General features: G+C 40.1%; 2 protein-coding genes across 3 annotated transcripts in view; one reads left to right on the top strand and one right to left on the bottom strand.

Annotated features, from left to right (window-relative positions):
* The window catches only part of LOC308399174 (ankyrin repeat and BTB/POZ domain-containing protein 3-A), a 279,641-nt gene that overhangs the window by 213,710 nt on the left and 44,547 nt on the right, over positions 1-21,384 (bottom strand). The window lies entirely within an intron of this gene.
* On the top strand, positions 111-2,646 carry LOC308399175 (uncharacterized protein). Its single transcript, XM_080886231.1, has 3 exons — positions 111-827; positions 926-1,208; positions 1,341-2,646. Exons 1-3 carry the CDS (start codon positions 565-567, stop codon positions 1,992-1,994), a joined length of 1,200 nt encoding a protein of 399 aa, XP_080742357.1. The 5' UTR covers positions 111-564; the 3' UTR covers positions 1,995-2,646.

The raw sequence follows: 21,384 nt of genomic DNA, 5'->3' as shown, positions 1-21,384 counted from the left end.
CTTCCACATTAGCTTTACTTGTGAGATTTACATATTGTGTGACCTTACAGTTTTTTACAGTCGCTAACAAGCGTTTGTCCAAACAGTTGTCACATTTGCAAAACTCTAAACACAATTAGCACAGGATCGGTCTGTTGTGGCCATACCATTCACACATTTCATGTCGTGTTCACCCAATATGCAGTCAGTGAACACATTTCCACAATGCTTACATTTTCTTAACAGACAAGTTATACCTCCCAACAAAACTATGGACTGTTCTTGTAGTATCTACGAATGTTAACACACAACATCCCACAATAGCAAAAACAATATTCCAAACCGTAGATACAGTATAAAAACCTCTGCCCCTGCAATGATATCAGTACAAAAACAATATCAATATCAAAAATATATCTCAGCTGTAAACAAACAAACAATTGAATAATTGACACACAGCTGATTTATGTTGGGTAAATTGGGCCAACCACACCTTCTTCCATTCTGGCTTAGACTCAGTGGGGTTCATAAGGCAAGACCTTGAGGAGTGATGTTTTTGGAAACAAAAAAAAGACAAACACTGTAATGTCTGGTCGAGGAGGAGTAAGAGCAAGGGGCCCAGGGAGAAGAGCAGGCCCAAGGAGAGGGCAAGGTATAGGTGTAAGAATGCGTGGTGGTGGCATTCCAAGGGCTGCAAGAACAGTAGTCAGTGATGAAATTCGTGCCACTATCATTGACCATGTAATCAACCATGGTCTTTCACTAAGAGAGGCTGGTGAAAGAGTGCAGCCCAATTTGAGGCGGTCAACGGTTGCCTCCATTATACGCACCTTTCAACAAACCAACAGGTAAGTATTGCATTTTACATGGATTGTTCCTATTCTCACTTGACATGTCAATATGGTCATACAGTAATGCATATGTTGAATTGTCTGTCTTTCTAAAGAATGCAACGTCTTCCACCCTCTGGGGGAAGAGGAAAGCTCCTCAGTAATGATCAGGAGCTTGCCATTGTGGAAATGGTTACTGCAAATAATGCAATAAAACTGCGTGAAATACAAACCAGAATTGTGGCGGACCATGAGATATTCGACAATATCGATAGAATCAGCCTCACAACCATTTCGCGGACATTGTCCAAACATAGAGTGCGGATGAAGCAGCTCTACACTGTTCCCTTTGAGAGGAACAGTGAGAGGGTCAAGGAGCTACGACGACAATATGTCCAGGTACAGTGTATATTCAATCCAATGTCCAGTTCTATAAGCTTTGCACTTTGCAAGTAGGTAACCTACACAATACTAGGTTACAGTACAGTATGGTATACAGTACTAACATGACTTACATAAACTTTGTTTCAGAGAGTTATGGAATTGGAGGCCAACCAGGCCCCTCATAAATTCATATACATCGATGAGGCAGGATTCAATCTGGCCAAAAGGCGTCGACGTGGACGAAATGTAATTGGAAAAAGGGCCACAGTTGATGTGCCAGGACAGAGAGGGGCAAACATTACCATGTGTGCAGCAATTGCAAATGCAGGATTACTCCTTCACAAATGTCAGGTTGGACCCTATAATACAGAGCGCTTGCTTGCCTTTCTCAATGATCTCCACCAGCGCCTGGTTCCAGAGCAGGGTCAGGAGGGTGAAAACATGAGGACCTTTGTAATTACCTGGGACAATGTGGCTTTCCATCACTCGCAAGCAATAACAACATGGTTTGAAGTCCACCCAAGACTGGTGAGTCTCTTCCTTCCACCCTATTCACCTTTCCTCAACCCCATAGAGGAGTTCTTTTCTGCATGGCGGTGGAAGGTTTATGACCATCAGCCACATGACCAGATGTCCCTCCTTGAAGCCATGGATGCTGGCTCCAGGGACATCACAGTTGACGATTGCCAAGGGTGGATCCGACATACCAGGCGGTTTTATCCCAGGTGCATCGACTTGGCTGACATCAGATGTGATGTTGATGAAAACATGTGGCCTAACCCTGAAGATCGCAGAGATTAGATGCAACTTTTTTGCCTTTTTTTAGCCCCCCTCCCCCCCTTTTTATCTTGGCTTTTTGCTGTTGTTTTTTTGTTCAGAATGCTCTTGTGTGTTTCATGGATATTTTGTTCACTGTAAGCAATACTGTAAAACTTTCTCTGTCCTATCATACCGTGTTTCTACTGTACCTCCTGTGGTAAACAGTAAAGGAACAAAAACTTGTTTGCTTTTTACTGGAATGCTTTTGAATGTGAACATTACTGTACATGTGGACATACAGTTACCAACCAAGACATTTCTGGTGTCAATATGGTGGATTGCATGTTTCGCATGCAAATACCTGTGACACTGAAACATAAAAGTCTATGCAGTTTTTGTAATGTCAATAATAGCCAGTATTTTGAAACCTGGTGTACTTTGATTGACTGCATGTACCTTGTGAAGTGAAAACAAGTGTTATTCTTTGACAGACTAATTTCATTTTGAGTCAGATTTATAGTGTTTTTGTACAGTTAGTGTGTGCAGAGAAAGATGTGTTCTAATTTTGAAATGAGGAGTTAGTATATATTTAACAAAGTGTATTTTTGGGAAGGATATTATCCATTTGGCCAATTGTGTTTTGTAGGTGTGGGTCTGTGTTAAGAGTTTAGAAAAAGTATCTGAAGTATGGGTAGGCGCTTGTTAGCGACTGTAAAAAACTGTAATATAATTCGTTTGACAGTTCATCTGCCCTCAATGTGTTTCTCATTTTAGGGCCAAAGGAACTGATTAGTTAAAAGAAAAAATGCTTACAGTTAGGGAGCTTAATCCTGCAATTTTGTGCTTTTTTGCTACTTCTTTCTGAATTTCCTGCATATTTTATGTAAAATGTGGAGCTTTTTGTTTTAATGTGAGAGATAGCTTGAGGAATAAACATTAAATATCGATGTATTTCTAGGAGGGCAATACAGGTGAAATCAATATTGTAAATTTAGTCTTTTCCAAAGCACACTGAAGCACCAGTGGCTCTCGATAAAAATATATGGGTAGAGAAAGAGTTGGTGGTTTTGGCCTGCATCAGTACATTTGAATGAATTTTGTCTTACTTTTTAAAAAAACAAAATTGGGTAAATGAAGAACGACAAGCCAGCCCTGGTGAGTTAACTGAACTAATCAACTCTGCTATTCATGACATATGGAGGCAGTGATAATTAGGGTCAATTATGGCCCCAACTGCTTAATTATATGTACCATGATGATGTTTTTTATTAAATGCTTCTCACCATTAATCTATCAGCCACTGGATATTTCATTATGTACACCTTGCTAGTACTAGAGTGGATCCTCTTTTGCCTTCAGAGCTGACTGAATTTTTTGTAGTGTGGATTCAATAAGCTGCTGGAAATGTTCCTTTGAGATTTTAGTCCATACTGACATGATAGCATCACACAGTTGCTGCAGATTTATCACTTGCACATCTGTAATGTGGAACAGTACATTCACCGCTGCTATTGGATTGAGATGTGGTGACTGTAACACCCATTTAAGTCCACTGAACTCATTATGGTCACGAAACCATTTTGAGTTGACTTCAGCTTTGTGGCAAGTCTTGTTATCCTGCTGGAAGCAGCAATCAGGAAATTAGTGCACTGTGGTCACAAATGGATGGACATGAACAGCAACAATACTGAGGTAGGCTGTGGTATTTAAACAATGCTCAGTTTGTCAGAGCAGGCTACATTTCTATGTTCTATTGTCCTATTTTGGTGATGCTGAGTAGACTTTGTTTCCCAGTTGTAGCTGATGTGAATAGTACCCGGTGTGGTCTTCTGCTGCTGTAGCCCATGTTTTGTGTGTTCAGAGATGGTCTTCTGCATCTGCTCCATTTGGGGTTCCATTTGACCTGACATGGTGTGCTATCCCGCTTGAACTTAATAAAAAAGAATGGCTAAACTGGTCGTAAAGGGATGGACATGGTGAGCGGCATTACTCAGGTAGACTGTGGCATTTAATACTGAGTTTGTACTAAAGGGGCCCAAAATTTCCAAGAAAACATACGACCCCATTACACCATTCAAATTTCACAGTAGAACTCAGTAGACTCAGAAGATTGTTACAGTCCTCTATTGTCTAATTTTGTTTAGCCTATGTGAACTGCAGCCTCACTTTTCTGTTTCTAGCTGATATGAGTGGCCCCTGGTGGGGTCTTGGTTGTAACACGTGGTTATTTGAGTTACTGTTGCTTTATCTATCGTCTCAAAGCAGTATGGCCGAGGCATTTTCACCCAGAGAACTGCCAATTACTGAATATTTTCTCTGATTCTGACCAGTCTTTGTAATTCTGGAATGGATTAAATCACAGTATTGCAAGATAGCGAAAGATGTACCCTTAGGCCCCCTCCTCGATTCAGGGATGATCTTTCCGTATGAGGTCCGGTCATTAGCTTTGTCTGAAGCAGTTAGAACAAGACTATCTACTGCCCTCTTCCTGCAACCACTACCTGGACCTCGTTTCAGGGGCTAATAAGTGTTTTTGTCACTGAGCAATGACAGTGAACATAATCAACTTTTGGGGGTATTCCCTTGATCCTGAGTTATGTGATTATAATTTAAAGATTGGCTTCTTGGTAATTAATCGGGTTTATATTTTTGTATGTGTGTAATATGAGTTATCTGTGCTTATTTATCATTTGCCTGATACAAAGGTTTTCTCTATACCTGTACATGAACTATAGAAACAACCATCTCTTTTTTCTAAACGAACGGCCATGTCTCTGTCTAGCTCAGAAGCAGATCTGCTCTTTGTTGTTTCAGCGGACACGTGCAATCATTGCCAGTTGCCCAAAGGTAGTAATTTCACACTTACTCACATGGGACATTGATCGCTGACAGTATGTGCAACAACGGCTGTTGGGTCAATAACGGTCCACATATTGTTGACTGTGAGGACAGGATGATTAACAGCACGTTTGTCATTATTTCATCCAGACTTGTCATTATCTGTTTATTGACTTTCCATTAGAATTTAGCCTCAATATTGCAACGTACTAAATTACAAAAAATATCTGAAAAGAAATCTGTGTTGCAGAAGATGTTTACTTACAGCTTCAGCTTCACTATTGTCAGGTCAGTAGAATCCATTAATTATTTTGGCATCACATGTTGCATAACCAATCCTAATCTAATCTTCCCAGACTGACATGAGTCTTTTGATTGCGTTACCCACTAGACACCTGAAATCATTCGCTTGTTTAGTTTAAAGTAAGTGCATATCATTTACACAAGCTAAAAATGCAATCAGTGCTATGTGGTCAAACCAAGGTGTGTATGTTTAATTAGCACCTTTTGATTAGAACACTACTGCAGGCAGTATATAACTGTGGTATGAATGATTATCACCATAGCAACTACATACTGGTGTAGAGGATTACACTGTATCTAAAGAATTGATGTAGCCTCCAGGTCTGAAAATAGAATTTAGAAGTGCCTTAAAAATGCATTTTTCTGCACGTCACTAGTCAAATAAGTTGGTAACTCGTCACATGAGTGACATCATGCTGGCTTTAGCCATCTTTTATCTACAGTCTATGTGCAAAACCCAAATGAGTGGAAGACAGCAGAAACGGTCCCTGGAAAATAGATGTTAGTATCACATTTCTGGCAAATCCTCTAATCTAAATATATTTTGGTGGAAAAGTAAAACGTGGTACTAGGAAAGTTTACTGGACGCTGAGTGGGTGAACCACTTGGCAGTGACGGAGGACTGACCAGTGTTCTCCCTCTCCTACAGCCTCACAACCACTGAGAAGCAACACCTTCATAATATTACAAAAGCCAAAAGTAAAATGTGTTTCTGAAGCACCGAATAAGCTATGAAGTTGCTGAATCTCTCTTTATTTCCAATCAGAAACAGCTAGTTGAAACATATTTCCTGGGAGATTAGAGATTCACTGCATTGATCTAGACACTTAGAAAAAAGGCCTAGAGCTCAAGCTCATGCAAATAAGTAGGTAACTCCGTGGAATGAAAATCCGCATGGGTAGGTGTCTTGATGCATGCTCAATCATCCAGGTAAGGAAATCCTAGAAAGTTGATTCTGTAGTGTTCAGGTGAAAAGAATCAACTTTCTGGCACATGGGTAGGTGTTCTATTGAGAGCACTTCAACAGAAGTAAACAGCAGAAAACATAAGAAATAAAAAGCTAAAAATAAATAAATATCAGCAGTATATGGTGACCTTCCTGCAGCAACTGCTCTATAGAAACCATCCTCTCTAAACACCCCCCTCTATAACCTTTATCATCAAAAAGCATCCTTCCAACATTTACAGTTTGTGTTTCTTCGCTTTTAACCTCTTCCAAAAAGCAGAGGTCAACTGCCAGATGACCCCAAACACAATGCAAAGCTAAAACAAGGAAGTGCACACATACAGTACATTGTCCCCGACCCTGCTCAAGTAGACAAAACTATCTTGAGGAATACTAAAGTGGCTCCTTCCATCAGCACCACCCACCATCTCAACATCCTCTTCCCTCAGGGTGTCTGCATGCTCAGTCAGCCATCCTAATAAGTGAGAACTGGCCAAAGAACCATCCCCAGTGGGCGTCTTGCACCGTCTACTGCTGCATTATATGAGCTGTGAGATGCTTTGTCCTTGTTCTGTTTGTATCAGTAAGTGCTGTCTCACTTCATTACAATGCAGCTTTATGTATCTACCCTAGAATCACATGGAGATAAACCTGCAGTGGGTCTGCGTTTAGTGTGACGGTGGCCTTACTCCGGAGAGTGAAAATATATTTTCTGTAGATTTTCACTATTTTGAGATGTCAACAAAACAACAAGTAGTTCTAAACTTGTTTGTGATTGTAAGAGGTAGTGATATAACCTTAACTGCATAGAAATGTTACCCAATCAGAAGGCTACAGACACTAACACTGTGCACAGTCTGACATCAGAAAAGGAGAAGGGTGCAAATCTTTGACATTGCAAGACAAAAATTGCAGTTTTCCTTGCCTGCAAAGCAGAAATTCAAAATCATCGCTGTAAAAGGAGTTTCAGTGACTTAAACAGTGTTTACGTGTGCATGAAAAGTGAAGACAAATCCTGCCTACTAAAAAAGTGCATGTGAAAATATACAACACTTTAAAAAAAAACTAGACTGCAGCACTGGGAATACAACGAGAGGGACAGGACTATTTATACACTGAGGGAGGATAGGAAGTGAGAAACAGGAGGAGAATGAAACACAGGTGAAAGTAATCAAAACAACCCAGACAGACCGTAAATTCAAAAACAAATCCACTTTACATCCATGGCCAACCACCAGTTCACCTAACATGGATGTTTTTATGGAAAGAAGAGTATCAGGAGGACCCCAAATATTAAGACTATAAAGCAATCTAAGCATGCATGTTCAAAAATGATTAGAATAATAATGAAATTAAGGTATAATCAAAACTCTGAGCACTAGAAACACTGCAAAATCAAAGAGAAAACCCTCAATAATAAACGTGGATCCAAAATAAACTCCAAAGCAACTGAAAAACACTGATCATAATAGCTTCCCTCTCACTCACTAAACAGAGCAGATGGAGAGAAAAATGAGCCATTTTAAGCTGCTAAATCTAATAACAAAGTGGTAATGTGGCAACAATGAAGTGGACTATGGTGTGATCATCACTGCTGTGAGTGAGAGGGATGTCAGACACCCGAGTTGAGGACACACTGATTACATTTCATCAAAGAAAGAGAGAAAAGTATATTTGTGATGTACTGGCAACCATTTGAGGTTGTACCAAAATAAGTTACAGTGTAGACACAAGGTAATTTTAAGTGAAATTAGATATAGATATAGATAGGAATAAGAAGATGTCTTTGCGAGAGGTGCCTGTCTTTTAATGTTCTTGCCTTTCTAGTGTGAAAATGTAAACCTGAAAAATCCATTTACTACTTTTTGTTCCTCCTAAGCGCTGCATTGCCCTGTTTAAATTAATTACTGCAAGCTTACAATGGCATCAATCAATCAATCCACTGCTGTGCTGAATCAAACAGATCCAGGCAAATCTCATGTCATTATTATAGATAAGTGTTCATCGACTCACTCATTCAATCTAAGGTCCTGCTGAGTGACTGTAGCTCCTAATATAAACTTAATGCAATGTTTGATAAAAGTGTAATCATTTCCTCTGACGTTACTTTTTTCTTTACTACTAAACACAGCAGGAAGCCTGCTGAACTGAACTGTAATTTACTGACTGACTCATGCGATAAGAGAAAGTTTGTAAAAGTTCTTTTTCCAATCACGTTTCTTTGGCTCTGCCCATTAACCTATTTAATTCTTTGCCTCCAAGAAATTAGCCTCAGTTAAGGAGTCGTTCACCTACACACTGTACCTCTGATTCATGAACAAAACAATTAATATTCATAAAGTGTTCATAAACTGTGAATTGCTATTAATTGCGAGCAGTAACCTCATAATTACCCACAATTCATCATTTCTGCGACTCATTTGATCATTACAGCTGATCTCTTTTGGAAGGGTGTGCGCTCTATCGGCATCTGTAACAAGTGTGCTGTGGCAGAATCCGTTCTGCCACATTAATCGCAAAATCTACCGGGCTGTTTTTATGCCAGTGTGGGGTTGTATTAAGGGGAAATCAATTTTGAGTTACACTGTGTTTGGAAATAAGCCCAGACAAAGTTCCTATGTTCTACTTTAATTGCATGATGTAATGGTGAGTGATGACAGGGGCCATGTAGGGCAAGGGAGGGGTACGAGCCACATGACCATGTGTGTCTATGTTTGTGTTCTGCTTCTGTGAGGACCCATTTATTTTTAACCTTTACACTGACAATATTATCTTGCTTCTTCGAAGAGCTGTTTAAGCACTGCATTGGCTCAATTCCAAACCAGCCCCTACATCCAGTCTTTACTGAAACCACGTAGCACTGGGGAGGAGCAGGGAAACAGACAGGACTAGTTATACACTAGTTATATACACTGAGGGCCAATCAGGGGAGTGGATCCAGGATCCATGTGGAGTAGGTGAATAAAATCTAGACAATGAGACACGAGGACGAAGTAAAATTAAATGCAAGACACAAGAGACAAATAACTACAATAATAAAATAGGAAGTGTATAACCATAAGTCAAAGAGGGAAACATTATTGATCTCAAATGTTCCCTTGACCTCACACCAAGTATCACTCTCTTAAGGGTTGTTTTCTCTGTGTCCTCTGTTAGTTGTGCTTCCTCTCTGTCTTCCCCTGTTCCTCTCCTGCCTGCTTTTTGAGAGCGATTAGTCCTTCGTGTTCACAAAGTCCCTTCTTTTTGCTACCATTTGAGTTATCACACTATTTTTTTCTGACATGTCCTCTGTGAATTCAGAGGTCTGTAGTATGAAGCAGGATTTCATCTTAACCAGGTAATATTCGGGTTAATCATCAGTTTTATGTACTATGAAGCTGGATCACTTCTTATTGCTCCAGAGGACATTATGTTTAGAGATTAGAGATCAACGGGTATGAAAATACTGCCTACTGATCAATTAATTGATCCCTGGAAGATGCCACAGACCTCTGGGCCCAATATTTTAGCCTCTGAGCATCAGTTATAGTTTCTCAGACACAATTTTATTGCTTGGGTTTTGGGGTTTTTTGCTGCATTGTCAGGAGATGTGTTGCTTTCAGGCTGTATTGCATGTTTAACCTATTTATATTTTCCCACAGTAGAGTTCTAGTTTTCTATGTAAAATCAGCTCTGCTCTGCAGCCAGTACACTTATTCATAATTGTGACTGGTCATATGGTGCCAATGCTACACAGGGAAAAACCCCTGGGTTAAGTTGGCAAGATTATGATGGGCTTCATCTAACTGCGTTTCCTGATTGCCAAAGTTAGTGTAAGTGAATCCAGATAATGGAAAAATGCCGTGAGTATGTTGAACTAATTTTATAGTACAGGCCACCGACTCCCTGAGTCTAATCTGTATTCATATTTGTTTCCTTCTGGACCTTGTTAAGTTTCAGCCAAAGAGAGTCAATTTTTTCTGTTTCCCTGTGTTTGCACATTGTGACACTTGTAGATAAAAATTCATGTCATTATTTTCGTACAGAATAAACAGCTTTTCTGTGGAAACATGTACATTTTATGCTTTATATTTCTCCCCCAAAAAGTGAAGTTTTATAATGCATCGATTTCCATCTCAAGTTTGTGCTTTCATTAATGAATAGTAAGGATGTTCCAAAGATTGCTGCTGCACTTCTACCCTGCCTCTTAACTAAGGGACCCTTAAGCATTTGCAAGTATGATTCAGCACAGTGTTACACTTGTTACAGAACAGGAAGTAAGGGGTGGACTGTAATTGGGGTCACATCTACTCCAAGCTCAACACATACTTATATTTACTCAGGGAAAAACAAAATTTGGAGAAGTCTGTGTTCGGTATGAGGCGGGGTTGTGGATGTTACAATCGCACGGATCTTCAACCACCTTAAACTTTCATTTTACTTCTGTTTTTATGAATTTGTCTCTGTTTGGTTCAGTTTAGAGATTAAAGTGAGTGAGTAAACAGGGGGGTTTTTAGAATTAGGATGAATAAAAAAATCACAAAATGCGTCTTTGGGTTTAACATCAACAGTTAAAATGCAAACGGCAAATGTTTCTAACATCACCTTGGTTTCTACGGTTACAAATCCTGTGATAGTGACGACACCAGCAGAGCACCTTTGCCTGCAAATTACTGTTAACTACATTGAACTGCCACACTTGAACAAAAGTGTAACAATGTGAAAATTTGTTGGCTTGAGAGGGAAGATGATGCCAACAATGCTTTTCTGCACTATTTAAACTGCTTCACCTGCAAGCCACTTTGAAACCCACCTTTAATGTAACCTAAACTGTGTCATGTTTGCTGTCTGTTCTTTTTAAGGGATCTTGTAGCTGCTTTTTTTTTTTTTTTTAGAGGGAATGTGTTAATTAGACAATTTCTGGGTTTAGTCTCAAACAAAACTATTTGGTTTATTTATAGCAAAGTTTAAGTGTTGCAAAAGAAAACAAAATGTGCAGAACGGGGGAAGAACTGAGGCACAAAGTAGTGTATTAATGAAAAATAGTCTAGTACTCGGTACCCTGAAGTTTAATAGAGTAAACCACTGTTGTCGCTAAAAGAAATGATTTCGGACATTACCCCACTCCCTTGCCCTCCAAGTCTTACTACCTCTATGAGGTTGCCAGACAGCCAACTGAGATTCTGCCACATAACCCCAACACTTGTAGCTTTTACACTTTATCTCTTATAAGCCCAACTCAGATAAGAAACAGCCAGTTACTCAGCACATCAAAACTTGTTTCCAGTCTGTGTGGTAAGCTAACTGCTGCTGGCCAAGCACTGATTATATCTGACTTTGGGAAAGACGCCAAAAAGGTGTATTCCACAAAATGCTGAATTGCTCCTTTCAGGGTCAGCTTAAGGTGAGGATGCACATCCAGTCGTGATGGGTAAAGTTAAGGGTTAGAGCCTGGGATATGATTTCTGTAAGTGGAAGTACTCATAGCAAAACATGTGCAGTGAAGCACACAGGCAGGAGGATAATTTGGGTTTAAATCTGCAGTTTAATCTGCAGATTAAACGTGTCCCTGTGTGTCTTGTGAACAGTCTATTCTCTAAAGCTGCGTGAAGGATACCGATCGAACAAAACACAAACCTCAATTTAGTGCTGCAATAAAAGAATCAAAATCTAATACTTATATATCAAGAGTGCTTCATATTGTTTCAAAATTTCAAAACAATACAAGCTAAAGCTGGGAAAGTTTCAGCAAATCTAAAGTCAAAAATGTCTTCTAGAAGCAGAAATTCAGCTGAGATTAAAATGAAGGTAGCAGAGGAAGAGTCTGTGCCAGCTCCTCCACCTCGTTACGGTGCAAAAGTTTGGAAGACTTCAGGGAGGGAAATGAGTATTTCTGATGTCATCTGTGACCCGGGTCATCTCTAAACCCAGTGCAGAATGGTAATGGCCTCCTCCACAGGCACTGTGGTGTGGCCAGAAGGACTGGCTGCAGCTTAAATTAAGGAGCCCTAACAGGCCCATAAATTTCAGAGGGAATTTGCTGCAAATGTTGGAAAAAAAGAAAAGAAAGACAAAGAGTAGCAGGAAAGTTTTATCTTCTTGAACTCATAAATGTGTTTTCTGTGTCGTTTAGCAAGCCCAGTGCTCCGCAGAACTCCCCATAAACCATAATTGGATTAAAATTCTTCTCTTACATACAATTTTAAAAAGTCTCAACAGCAGTGAACAATGTAAATCTCTCACACCAGCAGATTTATGAGGCTTCCCTCAATCCCTCATTTTAAATTAAATAAATGGCAGATTCATATCCTCACGAACCCCAACCAACTATGACTATACTCCCACACTCTGTAATGAAGGTAATGTTCCCATAATTGCCGAGAGACTTGGTTCGGTCACCATGGCAACACAATCAAAGTGCTGCAGTCCAAGGCAGACTCAAAAGACTGTCAAAGAGTTGTCTTGACAAATGTACAACTTTTAATTCCAGAGGAACACTTTAGTTAAAAGGTTTGTAATGGTGTTGCAGTAATTTCACGGTGATGCTCTGCTCTGGGACCTCCCACACACATGGAGTACTGTGCAAAAGTCTTAAGCCGCCCTTTGCTTTTTTTTACATTTGGCAGGAAAATGGATAAATAGGTGCAGAGATTTCTTGAAATGTCCAAACATAGATGAGAATACAGTATACTGGGGGAAGAACAGAGCTTGTGTCTGTGTTTGGTATGACCACCTTTATTCGTCAACAGAGCCTGAACTCTCTTATAGGGAAGCTTTCTCATAATTTCTGTAAGCAGTCTTCAGGAACAGCTCTTCAGGCTTCTTGAAGGACATTTAGAGCGCTTTGGATGTTGGCTGCTATTTGTTTCATTCTCTTTTAAATTGATCACACATTGCTTCAATAATGTTGAGGTGTGGTCTCTAGAGAAGCCAATCCATAGTGTTCAACTGTATGTTTTTCTATGTAGGTACTTCTATATTGCTACTATACTATATATTGTATTGTCTGTGCCCGTTTAGTGTAAAGGATAAAGCACAGGAATTTAAATACATCACACTTGTAGGGAAGGATAGAGAAAGGAAGGAGACATGGCTAACATATTGCAGGTACCAAACCACAGTGGGTGTGGAGGGCCAGCATGAGGGAATTATAATGATGTGTGCTGCAATTTCTGAATAACCAACACCTGCTGACTGTCCTGGACATTCTCTGCATGGATCCCATTCATATGAATGACAGGGGTTTGGTGTGGAAAAGCCTGCCAGTTTTTGTCATTGTCTGAGTTAATGTCAGCACCCACCGGGGTAATGTCAAAAATGAATTGTTTGGAGCCCATCCATGAGTGGTGTTAGAGCTCCTTCCACCATACTCCCAATACTTATTAAGGAATTCTCTTCTGCAGGTTGGAGGAAAATAACCATGTGTCTCTGTTTGGTGCACAACAGGAAGTGCAGTGATTTCTGTCGATTTTACTTTTAACTTTCTAAATAGCAGGGCTGGATTTTGTTTCCATGAGCTTGTTTTTTTAATTTTTATTGCCTTATATTGCAAGAAAATGAAACAGTTTTCCCCCTTACATTACATGCAAATTTAGGGGCTCTTTTGCTTCACAAATTGTAATGTGAAACCTTTTACTACAGAAATCAGTGTGTGAGTATTTGCTTTGGTGCAAAATAGCAGCCATTTACTCTCAGAAAAATAACACTCTGGCACTGCGAGTTCAATTCAATTCAGGTTTATTTATAAACCTTCCAAATCACAACGGCAATTATGTCAGTGTGCTTTATACTGTATGAAAAAGACCTTACAGCATTCGGCACAAACGAGCAAGCAGTTCACTATGATGGGAAGGAAAAACTCCCTTTTACAGTTTTTTTCAATCGCTAACAAGCGCCTACCCATACTTCAGATACTTTTTCTAAACTCTTAACACAGACTCACACCTACAAAACACAATTGGCCAAATGGATAATTTTCTTCTCAAAAATACATTTTGTCAAATATATACTAACTCTTCATTTCAAAATAGAACACATCTTTCTCTGCACACACTAACTGTACAAAAACACTATAAATCTGACTCAAAATGAAATTAGTCTGTCAAAGAATAACACTTGTTTTCACTTCACAAGGTACATGCAGTCAATCAAAGTACACCAGGTTTCAAAATACTGGCTATTATTGACATTACAAAAACTGCATAGACTTTTATGTTTCAGTTTTACAGGTATTTGCATGCGAAACATGCAATCCACCATTTTGACACCAGAAATGTCTTGGTTGGTAACTGTATGTCCACATGTACAGTAATGTTCACATTCAAAAGCATTCCAGTAAAAAGCAAACAAGTTTATGTTTCTTTACTGTTTACTACAGGAGGTACAGTAGAAACACGGTATGATAGGACAGAGAAAGTTTTACAGTATTGCTTACAGTGAACAAAATATCCATGAAACACACAAGAGCATTCTGAACAAAAAAACAACAGCAAAAAGCCAAGATAAAAAGGGGGGAGGGGGAGGGGGGCTAAAAAAAGGCAAAAACTTTGCATCTAATCTCTGCGATCTTCAGGGTTAGGCCACATTTTTTCATCAACAACACATCTGATGTTATCCAAGTCGATGCACCTGGGATAGAACCGCCTGGTATGTCGGATCCACCCTTGGCAATCGTCAACTGTGATGTCCCTGGAGCCAGCATCCATGGCTTCGAGGAGGGACATCTGGTCATGTGGCTGATGGTCATAAACCTTCCACCGCCATGCAGAAAAGAACTCCTCTATGGGGTTGAGGAAAGGTGAATAGGGTGGAAGGAAGAGACTTACCAGTCTTGGGTGGACTTCAAACCATGTTGTTATTGCTTGCGAGTGATGGAAAGCCACATTGTCCCAGGTAATTACAAAGGTCCTCATGTTTTCACCCTCCTGACCCTGCTCTGGAACCAGGCACTGGTGGAGATCATTGAGAAAGGCAAGCAAGCGCTCTGTATTATAGAGTCCAACCTGACATCTGTGAAGGAGTAATCCTGCATTTGCAATTGCTGCACACATGGTAATGTTTGCCCCTCTCTGTCCTGGCACATCAACTGTGGCCCTTTTTCCAATTACATTCCGTCCACGTCGACGCCTTTTGGCCAGATTGAATCCTGCCTCATCGATGTATATGAATTCATGAGGGGCCTGGTTGGCCTCCAATTCCATAACTCTCTGAAACAAAGTTTATGTAAGTCATGTTAGTACTGTATACCATACTGTACTGTAACCTAGTATTGTGTAGGTTACCTACTTGCAAAGTGCAAAGCTTATAGAACTGGACATTGGATTGAATATACACTATACCTGGACATATTGTCGTCGTAGCTCCTTGACCCTCTCACTGTTCCTCTCAAAGGGAACAGCGTAGAGCTGCTTCATCCGCACTCTGTGTTTGGACAATGTCCGCGTAATGGTTGTGAGGCTGATTCTATCGATATTGTCAAATATCTCATGGTCCGCCACAATTCTAGTTTGAATTTCACGCAGTTTTATTGAATTATTTGCAGTAACCATTTCTACAATGGCAAGCTCCTGATCATTACTGAGGAGCTTTCCTCTTCCCCCAGAGGGTGGAAGACATTGCATTCTTTAGAAAGACAAAAAATTCAACATATGCATTACTGTATGACCATATTGACATGTCAAGTGAGAATAGAAACAATCCATGTAAAATGCAATACTTACCTGTTGGTTTGTTGGAAGATGCGTATAATGGAGGCAACCGTTGACCACCTCAAATTGGGCTGCACTCTTTCACCAGCCTCTCTTAGTGAAAGACCATGGTTGATTACATGGTCAATGATAGTGGCACGAATTTCATCACTGACTACTGTTCTTGCAGCCCTTGGAATGCCACCACCACGCATTCTTACACCTCTACCTTGCCCTCTCCTTGGGCCTGCTCTTCTCCCTGGGCCCCTTGCTCTTACTCTTCCTCGACCAGACATTACAGTGTTTGTCTTTTTTTTGTTTCCAAAAACATCACTCCTCAAGGTCTTGCCTTATAAACCCCACTGAGTCTAAGCCAGAATGGAAGAAGCTGTCGTTGGCCCAATTTACCCAACATAAATCAGCTGTGTGTCAATTATTCAATTGTTTGTTTATTATCAGCTGATATATATTTTTGATATTGATATTGTTTTTGTACTGATATCATTGCGGGGGCAGAGGTTTTTATACTGTATCTACGGTTTGGAATATTGTTTTTGCTATTGTGGGATGTTGTGTGTTAACATTCGTAAATACTACAAAAACAGTCCATAATTTTGTTGGGAGGTATAACTTGTCTGTTAAGAAAATGTAAGCATTGTGGAAATGTGTTCACTGACTGCATATTGGGTGAACACGACATGAAATGTAAGAATGGTATGGCCACAACAGACCGATGCTGTGCTAATTGTGTTTAGAGTTTTGCAAATGTGACAACTGTTTGGACAAACGCTTGTTAGCGACTGGAAAAAACTGTAACAGGAAGAAACCTCCAACAGAAGCAGGAACAGGGAGGAGCAGCCAGTTACTGCGACTGGGAGAAAAAGAGAGCACAAATGTCTGTGTAGGTTCTCGTTCATTCAGGTCATAGTAGTCTAAGGAGCTGGGAAAGAAACCAACTAGACTTAAGTTTTAGGAAGATGTTTTCCTATCGAGGGTAATTGACCTACTATTAGTCATGTGCCAAATCACATGACTCAAGGTGTGACTAGAGGTTGTCTCATCCTATCACGTAACCTACTGAAGTCACCTGACGCAAAATGTACGTGAAGGTTAAGGTAACCAGGGAAGGGATCTCAAGACTGCATCGTAGGTGGTTGACAGCTGGCGTCCTAGGCCATCTCCTCTGTTTGATGATAGTTGTCCACATGGTCATTTAAAACAAGATTCTCATTCCAAAACAATTACATGACACACAATCGGATGTCAAAGAAGGAGAGAAGTTGCAAAAATTTTTGACGTTATGAGACAAAATTTCAGTTTTCCTTGCCCACACACAAACACAGAAACTGGATATTGTCTGAGAACACCTTTTGTTTTGTTTTTCATTAAAAAAAAAAAAGAAAGAATCTGCATTTTTAAACTTTAACCAACAGAAAGTCTGGAACCAGCTATAGCTTATCCATCATATGCTACTCAGATATCCTGAAAGCTCACAGAAATTGGTGGTTGCCCCCGGAGGCAAAGTCAGCCGCTAGCTGATGTGTTCACAGATTGAATGGGATGAAATAAAACTTTAAATAATCCATCTCCTTCTTAGCCCTGACACATAACAGGCCTGAGTTCAGCAATATCCCTCAGATGGAAATACAAAGAAGGAATATAAATCAGACACTTGAAATCCTGATCCTGGGTCAGTGTCAGGTTAAAAGATTTCTGACTGAGGATGCAACAGGAAAGGAAAATGGAGAGAAATGCCCTTGAGCAAAGAGAAGCGCATACACAGCAAATAAGACAGGACCCAGGACAGAACCTTGTGGTGCACCAGAGTGGAAGGGAAGAACCAAAACCTGCAGTTCCTGGAATTGCCACTTGAGGCTGGGAGCAAAAGTGGGTCAGTTTACATAGACTCCCATGGCAAAATGCAACTTAAAAGCATTTTAAAAAAGGCTTTACAAAGGTTATAGATTGATACAAAGATAGTTTTGGCCTCTGTGGATAGTCTCTTTATTCCTAGCATAATGTTGTTGTTGAGGGGTTTGTTTTTTTTAAAGTCCTCATTCATCTGAATCGGTGTGGCTTCTTCAACAAACAGATGTACACAGTTTATTGCTGTCTGCAAGGCCCCCACTAATCCAAGTCACTACAGTGGACATCCCCTTCATGTTTACTTAGAATTTAATACACTGCAGACAGATAATCGTTTAGATTCGCAATCACGCCTGGAATCAAACCCAAGACCGTCTTTCTGTGAAGGAATAGTGCTAGTCACTGGTCCATTATATACAGTATAGCGACCAAATATACTTCTAGATCAGGGGGGGGGGGGAAGCAAATGGATGACATCACAGTGGCCACATAACTGGGACAAATGAAACAACAACAAAGGAAAAAGTCAGATAAAAGGAAATCCACCCCCTCAGTGCTAATTGGCACGTTCTGATCCCTGCTGCTAAAGATTACACTACCATTCAACAACACTGACAGAATAAAAAATGCCTGCTTAATATTTCTAAACTGATTCTCATCCCTTGCAGATTTTCCACCATGTTTGACACTGATTTGTCTCAAGACCCTGAACAAAAATGCTTTAAAGTGGGCAAACAATAACTCACAATAACTGGTCACTGTGTGTGATTTGAGCCTGTCAATTGCTCTCCCACTGCTTTGAGAAACCATTTACAGCAACTTGGCTCCCAAAGCACGAGGGGCTAAAGTGACTGTAACTGCATGTGATTACTCGTAGCTGTGAAAGCATGTGACAAAACACAGCATGACAGTTGCTCATGTGTAAAACCACTACGAGCATGTAAGAAAAGGCTGTGGCGGGGCTCTGTGTTTATGTGCAGCTCCACGTGGACGCTTTTGCTTTGTTTGTGTTTGTGTCGTAGCTGAGCGGCGCCTTCCAGAGTGAACTGTGCCAAGTTGCTGAAGTTTGATTAAAGGGCATGTTCTATTGATCTTGAAAGAGTTCATTCTGATTTGCTCCGAGCGAATGTGTGAGGATTTAAAGAGAAATGCAGCAGGTCTGCAAGTGCCTGATCTTTACTGCATGTGACACATTTTCTCCTGTTTAGACAATTAAAAGTAAACTGGCGGGGGAAAAGGGACAGGTTTTTAATCAATATGTGGAAATAAATCCACTTCTTCTGAAACATTTTTTCATGTTTTAATGTTTTTCCAAGCATTGGTTCCAAAGTAAACAGAAAGCAGTGTGCTCTCATGGCCAAATGGCTGTCTGAAAATATGAATAAAACTCTCATTTAAAGCAACTGCAAAAGACCTGGACAGCAAAAGTTGGAAATTAAAATATCTTCTGCTTATTTAGGGTCCAGTGATTCAACAGCCTTTAATACAAACAATGAGCACTGTGACGTGTCCGTCTCTTTAAACGCTGCTTTCCTTCTACACATGTCTAGTGACATTAAAAATATCTGAAGCTCATTAAGCCTATACTAAATTAAAATCCATCAAGAGCTGCAAATTGTTTGCTGCTGACGCGAACTGATGAGAAACGTCTGAATCAAAGACAAAAGCTCTGTTTTTGATGCTCGCCCTGCTGATAAGATGCCAAATTAGTTTTGCAATGAACAAACGTTTAATTTTTTTAATCAAAATGCCTGTCTTTACTCTTCCCTCTGTGCACATTGAGCCACTTTAATGTCATCTGACATGCCCAGTGCTCGCTTTTTACTAGTAGTTTACATTTAATGAGCTCATTTTGTGTTTGTGTTTAACGTAACTGAGCCTTTTTACATTTTGAGATGCTTTATTTTATCTGTTTAAATCCATTAAGCTTGAGTAATTCTACTCAAGTAGAAGTCATGTTCATTTTTTATCAAGGTATTTTACTTTACTAACATATCTTGTTTTATTACTGATGAATAATGTTGGTTTTGCCTTTATTTTTCACACCAATTTCAGCCTCTTCTGATGCTTCAAACCATAAAAAAGACCAACTGAATATTAACAATGTCAGTGTTTGCAGGCTCTAAGGTTAACTGTGGGTTTATGGTAAAGCTCACCTTTCTCTTTTAACACGAGTCTTTATTTTTAGTCACACCGCCTCCTTTGTGAGTATAATAGTTTCATTACAGCAGATTTCAGTCTGTTCTCATTTCCAAGCCATTGAATACTGTCATATGCGAGGTCTCCTTGCTTTGTGCAGCAGCTTTAGGCAATCATGACTACAGTTCTAAATTCAATTTCATCACATTATCATGCCATCACAAAAGAACCCAGACTGGGTGACCAGGCTGCAACCAGAACCCTAATAAGTGGTTGAAAATGGATGGATGGATGGATAATGTTGTCAAGGAGTATATGTGTCCTAACCTAGACAAGTAATATTTAATACCTAAACCTAACCAGTAAAAAGCCATGATCTGTTCCTGTCTGACAGAATTCTGATTTATCTACCGCCACCCTTCCAGCCTCCTAAAGTGGACTTGTAGCTCTTTAAAAAAGAAAAGAGCAATAATCACAAGGCATACTGTTTCTGTGGCCTTTCAAGTTGCCTTATTGTTCAGTTCAGGCACCTGCGTCTCCTCATGCCTAACTTCCAAGAAGCAGAAATCAATTTTTAAATTATTTCTTTCTTGTATAAAACTGGATAGCGGGCAGTGTGCAGACGGGTTCAACATTAGTGTAACCATAGCAAACATGTGGGTCTCAGGCTCAGTGGGAAGTATGTAAAGGTAAAAGTGTGTCAGCTGTTCTCCTCACCTTGTCTTTGTCCTTTTGTTGTTCTGTGAGGCTGTATATTTAACTCGCCATAGCTCCACCTGCTGCCTCTTCCACACCTGAGGTGCAGCATTCATCACCACCAGCACTATATCTAGTTAGCGCTTCACTCCACTTGAACAGTAAACTTACTTACAAGTTCTCCAACTGTAATTTGAAACCAAGTTAAAACTTTAGCTCGTCTTTGCCTGAGGACCACTGAGTCCTCTCCTCCCTCCCATCCAACGCTGCCCACCACCTCTGCTCTTCACTCTGCGCTACTTTCCCTAAAGGCACCTACTTTAGTCTTATACGTTCATGGATCTGATATCCTTGCATAGAAAGTCAAGTTGTGGCTGCAAATCACAGCTGCAGTTTCTCTTGCTATTTCTTTTCTTGCTACTATTTCTTTCCTGTGCCATCCAATCATGTTTCTTCTCCTGCAACTCCAACAGTTTGTCTTATTTGTTGGACTTCAGTTTGTTTGGGAGATACTTCCTCAAGGTGGTTTAGCACTCCAGCCTCACAGGAAGCAGATTCCTGGTTTAAAGCCACTGTAGAGTTTGCTTGTTCTCCCCGGGCCTGCGTGCAGTCTCTTCCGGCGCTCCGGCTTCTTTATAGCTTTAAATGTCACCGTGATTTTTTTCACATGTTCCAACTTGTTCCTTCAGCAAAGATCTGCTGTTTAAGACGCAGAAGTTGGGGACAAGGGTCAGTCTTTCTAATGCCACTGGAGACACCGCTTACATAGTGGTGTTTGATCTAAGGCACTAGTGGAATTTGCAAATTTGAGGGTTTGTTACTGTTTTCCAACACATCTCAGCCGCTTGTTATGGTAGATCAACAGTATTTTCTTTTTGATAATTTGTAAAGTAAACTGTACTTAATTTCTCTGGGGGACTTGGCTTTGTAGGTCTTCCGCCACACCGAGAATTGGCAAGAGAATTCATAAAAGCATACT

Source organism: Rhamphochromis sp. 'chilingali' (assembly GCF_963969265.1).
Source record: "Rhamphochromis sp. 'chilingali' genome assembly, chromosome: 7".
Classification (NCBI taxonomy): Eukaryota; Metazoa; Chordata; class Actinopteri; order Cichliformes; family Cichlidae; genus Rhamphochromis; species Rhamphochromis sp. 'chilingali'.
Note: the sequence above shows the minus strand (reverse complement) of the source record. Positions and strands in the feature narration are given on the sequence as shown.

Excerpts from the sequence above, each read along its gene's own strand:
- LOC308399175 (XM_080886231.1), top strand. The coding sequence starts at position 565 with ATGTCTGGTCGAGGAGGAGTAAGAGCAAGGGGCCCAGGGAGAAGAGCA. Across the intron at positions 828-925 it reads ACCTTTCAACAAACCAACAG|AATGCAACGTCTTCCACCCT; the intron begins GTAAGTATTGCA and ends GTCTTTCTAAAG. Across the intron at positions 1,209-1,340 it reads TACGACGACAATATGTCCAG|AGAGTTATGGAATTGGAGGC; the intron begins GTACAGTGTATA and ends ACTTTGTTTCAG.